The sequence below is a fragment of the Histoplasma capsulatum genome (assembly GCF_000150115.1).
Source record: "Histoplasma capsulatum G186AR genomic scaffold supercont2.3, whole genome shotgun sequence".
In the NCBI taxonomy this organism is placed as follows: Eukaryota; Fungi; Ascomycota; class Eurotiomycetes; order Onygenales; family Ajellomycetaceae; genus Histoplasma; species Histoplasma capsulatum.
Window position 1 is genome coordinate 1,147,947 of NW_025544803.1, and position 16,958 is coordinate 1,164,904.

Genomic DNA, 16,958 nt, shown 5'->3' on the forward strand with positions numbered 1-16,958 from the left:
GCAAGTGAGGCAAAGTCAAAGTGTGAAAAAGCAGTTGAAGAGAAGGAGCAAGCCGTAGAAGATTTGAAGGAGCTTCAAGATGAAATGACCGACAAATCTTTCTACACCAAAGGACTCAGCCGCCAACTAGAGGAAAAAGCCAACAGATTGGAAGACGAAATTAACAACCTCCGGAAGGAGCACACTGCGCTGGAGGAAAATTTCCAGAGCAAGATTCGCGAGGCAGCCAAGCTTGAGGAGGAGGTTGAAGCACTGAAAGAAGAGCTATCCGCAGAGAAGGCAAGATTGCAGGACGATCTTGATTTAGCCCAACATGAGCGAGATATTGCTAGAAGGGAACGGCACGACATTTTGGAACGTCTACACCAAGTTGAGGACGATATCCGGAATGGAGAGGATGCAAAAGTTGTCCTGAAAACTCGTCACGATGCGCTTGCCAGTGAGTCTTCTAGTCTTCAGCGTGATTTGGCCCAGGCAAAGACTCGGATATCGAATCTCGAAGAACAAATGGAAGCGGAAAGGGACCAATACATGAATGACACAGATGAACTCCGAATGCAGCACAGAGCTCAGCTGGATCAGCTTCGCGATCAGATAGAGTCTTTAAAACATGACATTGAAGATCAAGAAGGTCAACATGCGGCAGATCGAGATAGGTGGGAGAGTCAGAAACGAAATTTGGAGCTTCAAAAGTCAAAGGTTGAACAACAAGCTACTGGATATAAGCGGACGTTAGACAAACTACAGAACGTCGAGACAACACTATCCGGACGAGAAGAAAATCTCCAAAATATACTCGAAAACGAGAAGCAACGCCATCTGCAGGATGAGGAACTACTGAATCGCCAAATCAAAGAGCTTAATGATGATATTGCGTCTAAACGCCAAGCTGCAGAAACCCAAAGGCAGGAGCTGATGAGCGTCAAAGAGGAATTAAGGGTGGCTAGACGCGAAGAAAGCAACCTAAGAGAGAAATTGCAAACGCTTGAGGATGATATTGTGGTATTACAAGCTACGCTGGAAGATGAGCGGGCCTTTGCCGGGAATCTTCAGAAATCGGGTACTTCGGATTTGGAGAAACAGTTGCAGGCAGCTAATAAAGAGAGACAAGTTACTCGAGACAAGCTAGCTAACGCGAACATCGAAATTCATAATCTACGCATGTCGTCCGCCGAATTGGAAGCCGAACGTGATGAATTGCAAAGTCAGATTAATCAGATTCAAGGCCAGGTCGATGATACTTACCGTCTCGACCAGGAAAAGATCGACCTTCGAAAATCTAAGCTGAGACTCGAAAACGACCTAAACCGCCTGAGAGACGAAAAGAAAGCGTTACTGGAAACCAAAGATAAGTTACAAGTCGGTCTTGATAACGAAATCGAACGGGCGGCGGCGGAGGAGAATCGACTCTCTGCGGAAATTGACCAACTCCAAGACAGGCTATTCATTTTATCGGAAAAACGCGATCACGAACTCATTGCCGCCAAAAACAAAGCTGAGCGACTCGAACTACGTACCCAAGAACTCGAAGCCCTCTTGGACAATCAGGCTTCTATTCGCGCGGAAGCATCTACGTCACCCGACTTCTCAATCCTGCGGCGAAGCCTGGAAGATGCACGACGCCAAGAGAGAGACGCACTTGAACGTGAATCAACACACAAGGCCTCCATCCGGGACCTGAAAACGCGCATCGTAGAATTGGAGCGGGAGAATCATGAGCTCAAAGCTAAGGCGCTGAGCACCCGCTCTCCAAAAGTATTCCCATCGACGCCACTTAAAGTCCAAGAGGAGCTTCGGAGCCTTCGCAGCCAACTACTCGACATGCACAAGGCCATGAAAGATCTAAAAACCCAAAACCACGAATTGCAACATGCCTCAGTAAACGAAGAAGAGCGTAGAGATCTCCACGACCTGCTCAAATCATCGACTCTCGAGGCCGAATCTTTAGCGGTACGCCTTTCCGAGCGTGACACCCGTGTTCAAGAATTGAGAACGCATCTCCGTAGAGTCCGTGACGAGCGCGCCCTGTCCATTAAGAAAGCAGACACAGCTCGTCACGAGCTGGAGTCATTACAGGCCAGATACGAGGCTCTACTAGAGGAGTTGACACAACATTCGGAACGAAAAGGACGACACGCCAAGGAAATCAAAGGTTTAGGGAAAGAGATTATGTGGTTAAGGGCCCGATTGGTCCGGGAGGAGAAATTCCGTCAGGATCTTGCGTGGAGTAAGGGGCTCATGGAGCTGGGTGAACGGGTTCGGATTGCATGGTACGTCGTCCCTGTCCGGCTGACATGTTCATTGTGTTTGCTCCTTTCCTTTTCAAGTATAGGCATGGCTAATATGATATGTTTTCCTTCCTCCTTTGTACGTACAGTAACGAAACCGACCTCAAAATGATCGCTGAAATGGGGGTGAAGCCCAACAGCCCGCGAAAGAAATTTGACGCCCGTCTAAAACTTAAAGCTGTAGCATGCATGGCCTTGGCTGTCTGCCGGATGCAATTGATGAGTGCTGAATGGAAGAAATCAAAGAAACTTGGTGAAGGCCTTCGGAAAGCGAAGGGGGAGGTATTGAAGAAAAGGGAAAGTATGAGAAGGAAAGCTCTGACTGACTGAGAGTATTTGATATACCCCGTGTTACGCTTCCCATTTTGTTGCTTCTACGCCTAGTTCCATGTCTCTGTTCGATTTGCAATTTTCTGGATTTTTGGGCGATTGGGTTCGATTTGTATTAGTCGTTCGAAATTCTCTTTTCTTTGCCATGTACGGAATACTTGAGGGTTCCTTCTGCCCGGTGTTTATGGGGTTTTGGCTTCTCGCTCTGCGGAGCATTATTACTCTTCCTCTGTTCTTTTCTTGTTTTTCATCCTTATTCCATATGATACTCTTCCACCACCGTTGTTTCATTGGCATTGCCTGCTTGGTAAACAGGCCTTATATATCCATATATACGAAGCAAATTGGCAGTTCTTGATGATTAATTTCCCTTTGTTCACGGTTTTCTTTTGTCTCTTGCATAATACGCATGGCATATACATTTTCTACGGCGCTAGTTATCAATACCCTTTATGAGTAACGCCCCGCCGAAGTGAGAAAAAAAGGATAGGTGATGGAGAGGGGAATGGAGTTAAAAGCCAACGGTTCGCCTCTTTCAACCGCCGAGACAAAAATCGAGAAGTATACTTAGACAAAAATAAATAGGACAAATTGTAAAAAAAAGAAAAGACGGGAAGAGAAGAAAAGCAGGCGAATGTCATAGTCTCCCAGGCATGAGATGGACTGAAAAATACTACCAAACCAGAGGCGCTCATCATAAATATGCCATCCAAGGAAAGAAATACCAAAATGGTCAAGTGACAGAACTGGATTGTAAAGATAAAAGGTGGGCTAAACAATCCATCAGAATTCGCCCATCAGAATTGGACAAAGACGCCTCGACACATTAAAAGAAGCAACACCTATACTCTATATGAAGGTTTAAAAAAAAACATGTAATATATATCACGACCCCTCACTACCGAACTCCAAGGTCCATTCATTATTTTTCTTTAAATCTTCTTCGCTCACGGTGGGGCGCGAAGACTTCAACGCCTTGATGAAATCTCTAAGTAGAAGGGGTGGCTCGAGGAGTTTATCCGAATCGATGTCCACCCATGTCATTTCCATGGCCCCATTGTCGCCTGGAGAACATGGTGTGAGCTTTTCCTGCTCGTCCACAATTACCTGAATGAGCTCTGTTAGGATCTTGTAATACACCTCTATTTCTGCCTAAGAAGGCAGGGGGATGGTAAGGAGGAAGATGATATACCTTTTTATAATGCGTCGCAGTTTGAATTTTGCGGATAGGTTGCATGAGTGCATCTTGAACAACTACGCTGATATCACTTCCAGAGTATCCTTCGCTCATTTCAGCAAGTTGCCGGTAATCCGCATTGGTCAGCTGGCACGGTGTGCTTCCAACATTTAGCATGAACATCTTCACCCTTGCCCGAACATCTGGAAGACCGATGTGAACTCTTCGTTGGAACCGTCGCCTGATAGCCATATCTAATTGCCAGGGAATGTTTGTGGCTCCGAGTACTAAGATTCCTTCAGAATCCTTGCCAACGCCTTGCATTTGAACGAGCAATTCTGTCTTTATACGACGAGAGGCTTCAGACTCTCCTTCACCACGAGGACCGCAAAGAGCATCCACCTCATCGATAAATATAATCGCCGGCCTGCTCTCACGAGCCATATTAAAAAGTTGCTTGACGAGCCTGAAAGTTCAAGTTAGAGACAATTCCGGGCAAGGACAATAAACCGCATGATAAATAGTTCTAGTTCAACTTTTCTCTTACCTTTCACTTTCACCCATCCATTTCGAGACCAAATCACTACTGCTCACACTGAAAAACGTGCTATTCGCTTCCGTAGCTACTGCTTTGGCGAGGTACGATTTTCCAGTTCCCGGTGGCCCATAAAGTAATATAGCTTTCCACGGCTGTCTGTGGCCTGTGAAGAGATGGGGGAATTTCATGGGCATAATAACCGCCTCTTTGAGGGCTTCTTTCGCCTGATCGAGACCAGCAACATCCTCCCACTTAACATTTGGTTTGTCAGATAAGATAGATCCAGCCAGGGCAGCTCGCAGCTTTTTCGCTTCGGCATCTTCGTCGTCGTCGTCTTTTCTAATTCAGCCATCAAGTGTCAGCTACATATATTCGTGAACAAGGGCCTCCCAAGGCAGGCCAGAGGCACCAAACAGATCAAGCCTAAGGGTCGGTGATAAACCTACGCTCCTTTCCCACTACCATGTGCAACTCTCCCATTCGCCCCTACAGCACTGGGTTTTTTCCGATTATCGTTCCCTGCCAGGTGGTTCTTCAGTTTTTCAGCCCTTTCCATATATTCTCCAGTTTTTGCTCGAATCATCTCTTTCGATTTTGGGTTCTTTTCCCATTTTAAAGCCAGCATGAACAGCTCGAGAGCGGAATAGTACGTCTGGTAAGCTTTCTCATATTCGCCAGCGTTATCATGTTCGATGGCCTTTTTCACGGTATCTATAGCCCGTCCGAGGAAATCTGTATTGCTCATGGTGGTATATTATACCTGTAATGCTAGTTGACTTGCTAGAACTAACTGATGACTTGATACCCGATTCGACGTTCCCCCTCCTGGGAGAAACCCCACGCGAGCAAAACAAAAGAGGGACTGGGAAGCGGAATGGCAGTCAGACGTGGCACAAAACTTGTATTTGAAGAAACTGGAGATACTTCGTAACTTTGGCTGCCAACCTTTATTATATGTGAGAGAACAGGGACTGTTGTTGTGAGGTGAAAGCTGTTGGATGGGATGCCAGTGGGTTGGATGTGGAGGCTCCGCGCTAGTGCCGTTGCCATCGAGATGTGGGTTAAGTTTGACAACATCCCTCTTTTGAAAGCACACCTAAACAATCCCTAGTTCGACAATCATATCAACATACAACATCTCTCCATATAGGTACCATGGCGGATCCACAAAAACAGCTCCAGATCCTCAGTGATGAGTACCAGAAACTCGAAACAGGTCCGTTACAGCATACCCCTCTCTTAAAGATACCTTCTAAGAGTCCATTCTTACGCCACCACAGAACTCCAAGAGATTGTACAAGCCCGTGAGAAATTAGAGGCACAGCAACAGGAGAACAAAAGTGTGCAGAATGTGAGGGAAAGCTGCATTTCATGAAGAATACTTTCATTGCGGTTATCATGCTGATATTTCCTCCAATTTCTTGCATACATAGGAATTCAAGTCCCTCGAAACCGACGCGAATATTTACAAACTGGTTGGTCCGATTCTTCTTAAGCAAGATAAAGGTGACGCCATGATGGCTGTAGATGGGCGTCTAGATTTTATCGAAAAGGAGATGTATGTGCACGCCTTATACTATCGCTTTTTCCTCGGCCAGAGCGAGGAGATCGGCCTCCTTCCAGGAAATTTTCGCTTTTCGCTCCCTTTGGCAGAGCATTGCTAACTTGAGAGATGGAATAAACTAGAACTCGGATCGAAAAGCAAATACATGATATCCAAGAAAAGAGTGAGAAGAATAAGATAGAGGTATTTCTTGCCATATATCAGCATCTCGTTCTACGACAACCTATCTAACCCTGTCATAGATTATCCAACTACAAACGCAGGTACAGCAGCAGCAACAGCAACAGCAACAAGTAGGCGCAGCTACCGCCTAATTGTACAGTCGTACATAGCATAATTAATGATTTGATACCTGGGTCGATTCCGTTCTGCAATGAACCATATCGTTCCTCTCTGACGACCGATTACGAAATAGTTTCCGAGCCGTGGGAGGCTCCAATCCGCTGTAAATGACCTGGAAATGTTTTAGGTTAAATCACCTATAGGTGGTTTGATTGCTATTTAGGAATTATACTTCCAAAAATCATGCAATCGGCGGATTCACGAAGCGCAAAAGGCTGTACAGGAAATAGAAATGTACTGCTGGGGAGTTTCACAATATAAAACGGTTAAAATGACGTATAAATTTAGCGCACTATTTTCCCGAATATAACATGCGCGCTGGATCTTTTTCAGAATATCCTGGCCGAAGGAAGGAAGCTTTTCCGAACTTTAATTCCTCGATGCATACATACTCCGCAACCACCAAAGGCTACCTGCCAAAGTCGATAAATCTTGAGACATTGCCTAGCTATACAAATGTCACAACTCTCCCACCCATCTCTATCCTCTAAGCACGAAATGAGTCCCCTCTTTGGCCCGTTTCACGGATGAAACAGAACTTCAGAAAAAGATAAATGAAACAAAACGCACATTCGGACAAAGCATACAGGCTGTCTATCCCTATCTCGATGCTGTACTCAATGTAAATACGAATAGTTCTAAGTCCTGACAAGAAGGCTATGTCCTGTCATTTCCTTAGGTTGTTCGATGCCCATGGCTGCGAGGATGGTCGGTGCGACATCGCCCAAAACTCCACCGGACTTCTCCAAGCTCCAACCCTCTGGCGCGTTGGCCATGATGAAAGGGACTTTGTTAGTCGTATGTGACGTCTTGGGCGTTCCTTCAGCGTTCTTCATCTCCTCGGCGTTTCTGTACCAGACTTGTTAGCACCCCTTTCGCATTGAAATTCAAACCAGAAAGATAGCAAAAATATGCATACCCATGATCAGCCGTGACGAAAAGGATATATCCGTGCTGCTTGCAAGCTTCAAACACTCTCCCAATAGCCTTATCCGTTGCCGTCACAGCCTCAACGGCAGCTTCATACACTCCAGTATGGCCCACCATATCCGGCGGGGCGAAATTGTTCATCAAAAACTCAAATTTCTTCTCACTAATACGCTCAGCAAGCTTATCTGCCACAGGAGCAGCACTCATTTTCGGGTCGAGGTCATAGGTTGCTACTTTTGGAGACGGGATTAACTCCCGCTCTTCGCCGAGGAACTGCTTCTCAACGCCGCCGTTGAAGAAGAAAGTGACATGAGCGTATTTCTCTGTCTCGGCGATGTGGCATTGTTTGAGGCCTTGCTTGCCCAGCCATTCCGCGAGAACGTTGCCCATGTGCTGAGGGGGAAAAGCGATGGGAAATTTATAGTCAGTTTTATATTGGGTCATAGTTGTGATTGAGATGTTTTTGGGGTAAGGGAAGTTTGGTTTGGGGGACCGGTCGACGTCCCCGAGGAGCTGGGTTATTTCCCGTACACGGTCCGAGCGGTAGTTGAAGAAGAAGAGCGTGTCATTGTCTTTAGATCTAGGTAAGCAGATGTGAAATCCAGCAGGGGTGGGAGAAGCGTGAATTGTACCTTGTATTCTCCTCTCCTTTCCTCCAATAATAATTGGCTTCAAGAACTCGTCATTTTCTCCTTTCTGATATCTCTCCTTGATGGTCTGGACTGGGTCTGTGGATTCTTCCCCTCCTCCACCAGTAACAAGCCCGTGCAAAGCAATCTCGATACGATCCCACCTCTTATCGCGATCCATAGCAAAATATCTGCCTACCACGGTCGCCAACTCGCCAACACCCAATTCTTTGGTCTTGTCAAGCAATTGTTGCATATACCCAGCTGCACTCTTAGGATCCGTATCTCTCCCATCCCCAAAGAAATGGATAAAGACCTTGGGAATCTTCATTTCCTTAGCCACCTGTAGTAGCCCGAATAAATGGTTGATATGAGAATGGACACCGCCATCAGAGATGAGGCCAAGGAGGTGCAATCGCCCATTGCCATCTTTCGCTTTCTGGAACGTTTTGACGATGTTCTCGGTCTTGTTCATATCTCCATTCTTCAGGGTTTGGTCGATGCGTACAACATCTTGCCAGACCACACGCCCAGCGCCAATATTCAGATGACCCACTTCACTGTTTCCCATGAGGCCTTCTGGGAGGCCCACGGCGAGGGAGGAAGCATCGAGCTCGGTATAGCCCTGTGCAGTTTTGGAATTGGAGTCCGCGAACGAGGACATGACCGGGGCGTTAGCTGCAGCGATAGCGTCTCCATCGGGACGGGAGTCAGGGCCAGCAATACCCCAGCCGTCAATAACGACTGACAAAGGTCGGCATTAGTGTTAATCATAAATCGTCTTCCGAAAGTAGAATAATATAGAGGCTGTGTAGGGCAATTGGAGGAATCGGCATACTCAGCACTGCTTTGTGATCAACCTCGGTCATTGTGGCGAATATCAAGCTAGATAACTAGGAAATGATTGTGTCCAATGGCACAATTCAAAAGCAGATATTGGTTATACTTAGCTGAGGAATTGAACCGCTAATGCGTGCTTTTGCGTTCGCGCAGAGAGGCGAGCATATGCGGTGGAAATGAATGTTGGCGGGGGAGGGGCATTTTTCTGGTCCAAACATATTTATAAATTCGGCGTAGTCAGCTTAGTTTTTCGACGTCACCGAACAAAGCACGTACCGTTTGCTCCAGCATTGCGCCAGCTCCCGACTTCATGAACAATCCACCCTCGCTGACCACCACAAGCAGCTGGCGCGGAAGCTGCGAAAGCCCTCAATGAGCTTTGCGCCCGAGCAAGAATAAAAAATACAACCAAAGAATCCGACCAGACGCCAGAACCTGATATCATTATGACCTCCTCCGTTTCCATGCCTGGCATAAAAGTCGTCTCTTCCCTCCAATCGGCCACAAACACATCCTCCCCCGCTACACCAGGCGTCCCTCAACAACTCCAAGTCCAATCTCAAACCCAGCACCAGCCCCAACAGGAAGATCAACAAGGCATACCACAACCCGCTCCCTTCCCCCCTCCACAAACGTTTGATATCCTCCCCTCGCTCCACGACCTTCTCCTCCGCCTTGCCTCAAGCTCCTCAAACCCGCACCAACACCAGACAGATCCAACCTCTGCAGGCGACAACGATGGCCCATCATCAGCTATAGGAGGACCGGGGACGGGACCCGGAGTTGCCGCAAACACAACTGCTGCGCGCCCCACATCTGTAGATGCAGCGGCGGTGGCATTTCTGGACCCGAAGTTGCTACTATCGGAAGCTAGTGCGGTGAAGATTCGCATCCAAAAAGCAAAAGCGGCGTTGGAGTCATTGCCTGATATACAGCGGGGTGTGGCGGAGCAGGAGGATGAGATTAGAGTATTAGAAGAGAGGATCGAGAGGTTGAAGGGGATCATTGTCGAGTTTGGAAAGAGGAGTACGGGGTTTGCAGGGGTTCCAGGAATGGGATAACATGATGTTCTCGGATGAGGTTGTTTTTGGTAGGGAAAGGGATCTGTGAATGTTCTATTGATTTTGGGGAATACATTGGTGTATGGCGCTCTCATTTTCACTATCAACCGGGGGGCTTTGGATGGAGTTCATGCCCTAGTTAAAGTATTAATGAAGTTTACCAATGGGTTCATTGAGTGGCTGCAATTTGGCTCGCATTAACTATCTAATACAAGCCAGCAAGAGACAAGTAATTACTGAAATTAGTTGCAATTTACATGGAAATGTATGCGATTGTGTGCAAATATCAGTCCGTGGATGTTGACTTCATTTCCAAGTAAAATATTTTACAAGCATTTCTGATGATGAGATTCAGACGTGCCAACGAAATACGACGAGCGGAATGAGGGGAAATGATGCCAAAAGTAGTGCAATAGGAAAAAATACATATATAATCGATCGCCCAGCTGCGCCATGGATCGCTTGTTGAAAATCCATTAAACCCATACTCATCATGCATATAACGCTCGTGGTCCTCATGTCAGGTTGAAAATAAATACCGCTTTTGTTTTATCCCCCATTTTTTTTTTCCATCGCCATTTTCAAAGTTTGTGTTTTGATTCCGAACCATCAATGATAATAATGCGTTCAAGTCCTGCTACAACTGGAATTCCCCAAACAATGGAACTGAAAGCTTTCTAGACGGGTAGCGGGAAAGTGCTTGCCCACGCAGCCATTTCTTTGCGCAAATCCAAAATCTCCTGCACACTTTCGCTAGCCACCTTAGCCTTGAAGTCTTTGAGCTTGTTAGCCTCCTTGGGCAGGCCGGCCTGGATGGTCTTGCAGATATTGATAGCCTTGTCAATATAGTTGGCGATGCGCTTGAAATCCTCCTCGCCCATGCCACGGCTGGTCATGGCTGGGGCGCCAATTCGAATGCCGCAGGGCGTTAACGCGGACTTGTCGCCTGGGATGGAGTTCTTGTTGCATGCAATGTTGATCTGTTCGAGAACGGCTTCAACACGGGCACCGTCAAGGGACTTTGGCCTTAGATCCAGAAGGACCATGTGGCTGTCCGTTCCGTCAGAGACCAACTTGCAGCCTAGCTTTTTAAACTCCTCCTCAAGGGCTTTGGCATTCTTCAGCACTTGCTGTTGATATTGCTTGAACTCCGGGGTATCGACTTGTTTTAGGGCAACGGCCAGAGCGGTGATGGTATGGTTATGGGGACCCCCCTGATGGCCAGGGAAGACGGAGAAGTTAATGGGGCCCTCGAGGTCGTACATGGTTTCCCTTCCGGTCTTAGGGTCAACACTCCTTACACCCTTGCGGAAGAAGATCATAGCTCCTCTAGGGCCACGGAGAGACTTGTGGGTAGTAGTAGTGACCACATCAGCATACTCGAATGGAGATGGGATGACGCCGGCAGCAATGAGGCCAGAAATGTGAGCCATGTCCACAATCAGGTAGGCACCGACGGAATCAGCGATCTCCCGCATCTTCTTATAATCGATCAAGCGACAGTAGGCAGAGGTACCCGCAACAAGACACTTTGGGCGGTAAAGCTTGGCATTTTTAGCAAGGGTCCCATAATCGATGATGCCAGTCTCGAGGTCGACTTGGTATGGCAAGGTTTCAAAATATGTTGAAATAGCGGAAATCCTATTCGGGGTGAGAATTGTTAATGCCATTTATTTTAAATAGAGCAAATCATTGATATAGCTCCAGTTATACATACTTTTTCTGGGGGGTTTGATATCCGTGACTCAGATGCCCTCCGTGAGGAAGATCCAAGCCCATCAGTCTGTCGTGTGGTCTCATCAAAGCTTGATAGACTTCCAGATTTGCAGGGCTTCCGCTCAAGCACTGAACATTGACACCCCACCTGGCTGGATCCAGATTGAAGGCCTTGAGAGCTCTCGTCTGGCAAGTGAGCTCAATTGTGTCAATGTGTTGGTTGCCACCATAATATCTGGCGCCCGGGTAACCCTCGGAATATTTATTTGACATGGGAGATCCCAAAGCATCGAACACAGCGCGGGAAGTAAAGTTCTCAGAAGCGATCAGAACGACTGACTCTCGTTGGCGTTGAATCTCTTTTTTCTGTATGGTTGGTGGGGAATTGAGTCAATAAAATGAGGGGCAACAAGGTTGTTTTTAAAGATCATGGAGATCAGCAGAAAATGAACTGAAATTGTTACATACCATAATCTCAGCAACCTCTGGATCAGACTCAGCCAGCGACTTCTCGAGTTGCTGTCCATATAGCGTTAGCTATTTGACATTCATTCCATCTAAAACATCGATAGGACGCTTACCTCTCGGTGAGACTGTGATAGAGCGTATGTCGCCATGATGTCGATAAGATCCTGGCTCTTGAATTTACCAATTCCTGGAGATATACGAATTCAGGGGTCTCTGAAGTAAAGTGGCGGGGGAATGGAAGTGGTTCGGAAGGAGGGTTTGGAGAAGGGTATGAAGACAGGATTTTGCCCGCTTTTTGGCCAAAAAAATTATTTTTTCAAGCCCCACCGACGTGATTAGGGTTTATCATGTGATCAATCTCGGCCTATATATGATGTTTCTTATCAACACAGTATTGTGACAATATGGGATAGGAATGAGGTCGCAGCAGAACAGTCTCCTCACATGTTATCATCGACTTTAAAAACATTTCCGTGAAGCTCTGGGGGATAAAAGCAGATAGGTTATTTGCATTGCTTGGTCGATTCAAAAAAATCAATTCAACAGGCTGACAATCATACAAGGAAGGAAATAAATTATCATGATGCCAGGGCCTGCGTTTTCCGCTTCCTTTCTTCCCTCCGTGCTCTCCGTTCCTGGCTGGTTTCGTCCCTGTGCTTCTTGCTCCGTTTGTCCCCATGTCGCTTATCCGACTTCCCCCGCGTAATTTTTGTATCTTTGGTTTCTTTCGATTTCGGAGACGGCTTCACTTCTCCATTTCTCGAATGTATGTCGGTACTGTCATCAACTGAATTGGAATGAATCCGTTTATGTTTTTTGCGTCGCTCCACCTGCTCATTGCTAGACCCTATTTCCATCGATGATTTCCTCCTCCTTTTGCCTTCCCGGTCCTGAGAAAGTGGCTGAGGCATTCGGAATGAGGCCCCATCTGACTCGTCCGAGCCGGATCCAAATGTTTCGGGCAGATCGTCTGTCAAACCAATTGGTTTGTATCGCATTTTGAGATTTCTGGGCTGTTGTTGTTTCGGCTTTGTTAATTCACTTATTGGAACAGATTGCTCCGAATATGTAGTCCCGTTTTCCAAGCTAATGATCCGCTCCAGATGAAAGGTTTGTGCGACATCCACGCGGCTTCGGAAGTAGACATTGCCCCGTTCATCAGGAAGTAGAAGCGACTTGTTTTTCTTTGCTTCAACCTGGTCCTCCCGGAGTTGGTAATTTACACCCTTGTGTGTCAATATAGAGCCCCCCGTAGCTACAGTATCAAGCGCAAGTTCTTGTATAGAGTTCATTGGCACTGACGCCGGCGCGGTAATGTGCCATATCCGTTTCCTTCGCAGATCCGAGAACACTTTTGAAATATCCGACGATCGCGGAGTAGTTGTTGGTATTAGTTTAAATCCTTCCGGTGGTTTGAATTCTTGCGCAGGAATTTGTATTGGTGCAGCAGATCCCCTACGAAATACAGTTAGTTTTTCAGAACGCCAAATTGTTTATATTGGTTAGGGAGAAGACGTCTCACATCGAAGGCGTGCTGGATCTTCCTTCGGATAAGCTGTCACTTTCATTTTCAACCTCTGAGTCTGAACTTGAAGAGCTTGGTTCCGGATCAAGTTCTTGCTTCGATTCCGTTGCGGGGTGATTTTTTGATTTTACCTTCTCAGTGGGTTTTCGGCTGGAGGACTTGGTCTTCTGCGGTTCTCGTTCAGGGTAGGATGGGGAATCGTCACCACTACTATCACTGTCCGTAATGACCTCCTTGCTCAACGGGGGAGCCATGTTTGATATCGGCTCTTTCGAGCGATGCTTCGCCCACTAGAGTCGGTGCGATCGAGAGAGAGTAAGTTGCTGGCCGGTTTAATACCTAGTCATAGTTAAAGTGGAATTTATATAAATCCAAATATACTGGCTTTGTCCAGAAGTTAACTCCAGAACCAGGTGCTGGTATTCGATCTGCTTTCCAGGAGATAAATGTTCGTTGCTTCAACTTTTCTCAAAAAAAGTTTTGGCGCACACCGAAGTGCACGGACCACCATTGAAGATCTCTCCGCCAGAGCTTCAACAGAAACTTCCAAAGTTCGGCCACCGACACGAGCTTAGGTGGAGTTCGCCTTGAACATGAAAAGGAAAGGAGGTATGCAATCGCAATCAGGTACGCCTTGCACCGTTTTCCGGCTCCAACGTGAAAAGTGGATAAATTAACAGCTTCATGTCTTAGCCCCCGTCAGCGCGATTGCAGCCCGGAGGTCACGACAAAAATTGGTCGCAGCTTCGCAAACTTCAACAACGGATGTTGAATCGTTTGTAAACGAAGAACCTCCATTGAAGAAAACAAAAACTAGCGCTTCGGAAAGGTCGTCTAGCGGTAATTCCAAAAATCGTCAATCCCTGCACGGAGGAGAGAGCGCTGAGGCTCCTGCTTCAACGAAGGTGACATCCAAGGCGAAGCGCTCAGATGAGCCCCACGCCGTGGGTACTAGCAATGAATATCAAAGCGACATTAGTGATGAATACGATGGTGTCGAGACGGAAGGCACTAATGGTGAAATAGAGTGGTATACGTTGTCCTGATTCACTCTCAACACAAACCACATTCTAACAGACTACAGTGGTCGACCTTTCGCCAATGATCCAGTAGACTTCCAGAGTTTCCTGTTGTCGAAAAGTCGCATCGGTAGGAAAGATGTAGTTTACCGTACGGACAACGCGATTTGCATTCGGTTGAAGTTAAAAACGGTACGCCACCATGCTTGTGTCTGATGGCATTCGCTAATGAGAGGAAGAACGTGGGACTCATCGGTCAATATGACCTATGGGTTAAACGAGGTGTTGTCAGCATAATGGGGGCAAAATTGCCTCCGAGCCCTCATCTCTACAGAATCTATGCGCCGTCGACGCATTCACTCCCTGTCATAAAATGCGTTTCGGGCATTGAGGGCTATGCGGAGGTTGAGATCAGGTCTTGCAACAATGGGCTTAGCCGCTTAAGAAACCTGTCAAACCTATATCATCGGATATGGAATACCAAGGAGCCAGCTCCGGGTTCCATTTTACAGCCCGGCCGATGTTTATCATTCTCAATCGTAAGCCTGCTTCGAAAGACTTCATTATCTGCTTGCTAACAAGCCTCCAGCTTCACTCGTCTTCTGACGATCCCTTAAAAAGGCATCTACGCCCACTACATCTTGATAAGAAATGGAGCGCGTCTATTCATAGCCTGTCTCAACGAGGAGGCTTTCTTCGAGTATTAACTTGTGGCCCGAAAGGATCTGGAAAATCCACCTTCAATAAATACCTTCTTAACCACCTCCTGAGCCCTCCTCCGTCGGAGGATAACTTGCAACACAACCAGCATGGGGTTGCTTTCCTGGATTTAGATCCTGGGCAACCTGAGCTGTCTCCGATGGGTCAAATATACCTTGCCCACTTGCGAACACCACTTCTAGGACCGCCGTTTTCTCATCCAACCCTTAATTCTCAATCAGATGGACATATTGTTAGATCCCATTATATTGGAGCTTCTTCACCAAAGGATGACCCTGACCACTACATCGCGACCGCAATGGATCTGATGAATCGTTATCAAGAGCTTCTCCAGAGCTATCCCCAATGCCCCCTTATCATAAACTACCCTGGTTGGATCTTTGGGCTTGGCCTCGAGATTGCCATATCTTTGGTCACATCATTGGGCCTCACTGATGTAGTATATATGAGTGACAAAGGACCAGCTGAGGTCGTGGAACCGCTAACCGCCGCGGCCTCGGAGGCTGGCATCCCCGTGGCCATTCTTCCATCTCAACCCACAGATTTTGTGTCTCGATCCAGTGCCCAGCTACGGTCTATGCAGATGCTTTCTTACTTCCATTTCATCCAGCATCAAGGCAAAAATGGGGTTTGGTCTGACATTCCGCTCTGTCAAACTCGCCCTGTAACTGTCAAGTACTCTGGAGCCTCACGGGGGATATTTGGAATAATGGTGACGGGGTCACACCATGACCCGGACATGCTACGTGACCTATTGGATGGAGCGGTCGTGGGGGTAGTTGCAATTGAAAACCTAAATGCAATCGCCAGTATCGACGGTAGGAACGATAAAACCATTGGGGTGCCCCATTTCGATTCCGACGGCGACTTGCAAATGGAGCCAGGTGTCACACTAAACGAAAACCAATCACCATCGCTACCCTCGTCACCATCACACCCATCACCAGATGACGACAAGCATCCTAACATCACTTACACCCCACGCGAGAACCTCCCTTACCTATTCGCAGGCAACGGCGCATGTTACCCCCTTGACCCCAACCTGTCACACTGCCTGGGCCAGGCAATTATCCGATCCATCAATGCCGAAACACAAACCGTAGACATCTACACCCCCATCCCACACTATAATATACGCGAGGCACTGGAGCAAGGCAACCGCCTCGTCCTCGTTCGAGGGCAGGTGGACAATCCCAACTGGGCAATCAGCGAAGAGTACTTTTCCGCGCGAGCTGCGGAGCGCCGGCATCGAAGGCTGATCGCACAAGCGAAGGCGAGCGGAGTCACATCTGATGCAGCAGCGCGTAGGGAGCAAACTATGGTGTCAGAGCGGCTGCGGGAGCGGGTACGGAGGGCAGGTAACGTGCCGTGGATGAGGCTGGATGAGGGTTCTGGGGATGCAAAGGAGCATGACATCAGGCAGATATGGAGACTACGCAAAAAGGCATATCCTGCAGACTCGGGAAGTGGCAGCGACAGGGAGTGGTAATATCTGTGTTGCACTACATCGTGTTTTGCAGTACGTTGTCTACAGATTAGTGCTAGGTATTTCGTGGGGGGGGGGGATGATTAATGTTTTCTCCTTCGACGTCTAACACTTGTCCCGATTGAGATTAATATGGCGAAATGCATCTTTAAAAGAATCTGCATTATAACCCCTCTCGAGCATGCTCAAGCATGAGACTCGACTAACAATTAAGGGGGCGGTCTATTGTGATTTTGACCTGCATAGGTGAAACTGTAGAGGGCCGTTGAACCAAATCTGCCATGTTGTTAAGGGGGTATCAACAAAGCATGATATATGTATATAT

The 16,958-nt window shown here is 47.3% G+C and overlaps 8 protein-coding genes across 8 annotated transcripts in view; 4 read left to right on the forward strand and 4 right to left on the reverse strand.

The window, feature by feature from the left end:
• Positions 1–2,618, forward strand: part of HCBG_02542 (calmodulin-binding coil-coil protein) — a gene marked incomplete at both ends in the record, with an annotated part of 4,027 nt that extends 1,409 nt beyond the window's left edge. Inside the window, 2 exons of the mRNA XM_045429591.1 lie at positions 41–2,270; positions 2,378–2,618. Of these exons, the coding sequence (XP_045289486.1) occupies positions 41–2,270; positions 2,378–2,618 (2,471 nt within the window). The remainder of the gene's footprint in view (positions 1–40; positions 2,271–2,377) is intronic.
• Positions 2,619–3,234: 616 nt separating this feature from the next.
• Positions 3,235–5,078, reverse strand: HCBG_02543 (vacuolar sorting-associated protein; the record flags this gene model as incomplete). Its single annotated transcript, XM_045429592.1, has 4 exons — positions 3,235–3,725; positions 3,811–4,261; positions 4,343–4,672; positions 4,780–5,078. The coding sequence occupies 4 exons, from the start codon at positions 5,076–5,078 to the stop codon at positions 3,504–3,506; spliced, it is 1,302 nt and encodes a 433-aa protein (XP_045289487.1).
• Positions 5,079–5,488: 410 nt separating this feature from the next.
• Positions 5,489–6,211, forward strand: HCBG_02544 (tubulin-binding prefolding complex subunit YKE2; the record flags this gene model as incomplete). The annotated part of the gene is made up of 5 exons (XM_045429593.1): positions 5,489–5,549; positions 5,614–5,684; positions 5,767–5,891; positions 6,020–6,080; positions 6,140–6,211. The coding sequence occupies 5 exons, from the start codon at positions 5,489–5,491 to the stop codon at positions 6,209–6,211; spliced, it is 390 nt and encodes a 129-aa protein (XP_045289488.1).
• Positions 6,212–6,490: 279 nt separating this feature from the next.
• On the reverse strand, positions 6,491–8,763 carry HCBG_02545 (2,3-bisphosphoglycerate-independent phosphoglycerate mutase; the record flags this gene model as incomplete). The annotated part of the gene is made up of 4 exons (XM_045429594.1): positions 6,491–7,088; positions 7,159–7,741; positions 7,802–8,542; positions 8,637–8,763. The coding sequence occupies 4 exons, from the start codon at positions 8,665–8,667 to the stop codon at positions 6,878–6,880; spliced, it is 1,566 nt and encodes a 521-aa protein (XP_045289489.1).
• A 321-nt stretch (positions 8,764–9,084) lies between these two features.
• On the forward strand, positions 9,085–9,699 carry HCBG_02546 (uncharacterized protein; the record flags this gene model as incomplete). Its single annotated transcript, XM_045429595.1, has 1 exon — positions 9,085–9,699. The coding sequence occupies one exon, from the start codon at positions 9,085–9,087 to the stop codon at positions 9,697–9,699; it is 615 nt and encodes a 204-aa protein (XP_045289490.1).
• Positions 9,700–9,954: 255 nt separating this feature from the next.
• Positions 9,955–12,112, reverse strand: HCBG_02547 (serine hydroxymethyltransferase; the record flags this gene model as incomplete). Its single annotated transcript, XM_045429596.1, has 4 exons — positions 9,955–11,340; positions 11,417–11,781; positions 11,884–11,934; positions 11,997–12,112. 4 exons carry the CDS (start codon positions 12,030–12,032, stop codon positions 10,377–10,379), a joined length of 1,416 nt encoding a protein of 471 aa, XP_045289491.1.
• A 349-nt stretch (positions 12,113–12,461) lies between these two features.
• Positions 12,462–13,662, reverse strand: HCBG_02548 (uncharacterized protein; the record flags this gene model as incomplete). Its single annotated transcript, XM_045429597.1, has 2 exons — positions 12,462–13,338; positions 13,406–13,662. 2 exons carry the CDS (start codon positions 13,660–13,662, stop codon positions 12,462–12,464), a joined length of 1,134 nt encoding a protein of 377 aa, XP_045289492.1.
• A 339-nt stretch (positions 13,663–14,001) lies between these two features.
• Positions 14,002–16,958, forward strand: HCBG_02549 (polynucleotide 5'-hydroxyl-kinase; the record flags this gene model as incomplete). The annotated part of the gene is made up of 5 exons (XM_045429598.1): positions 14,002–14,035; positions 14,102–14,438; positions 14,493–14,619; positions 14,661–14,966; positions 15,017–16,958. The coding sequence occupies 5 exons, from the start codon at positions 14,002–14,004 to the stop codon at positions 16,634–16,636; spliced, it is 2,424 nt and encodes an 807-aa protein (XP_045289493.1).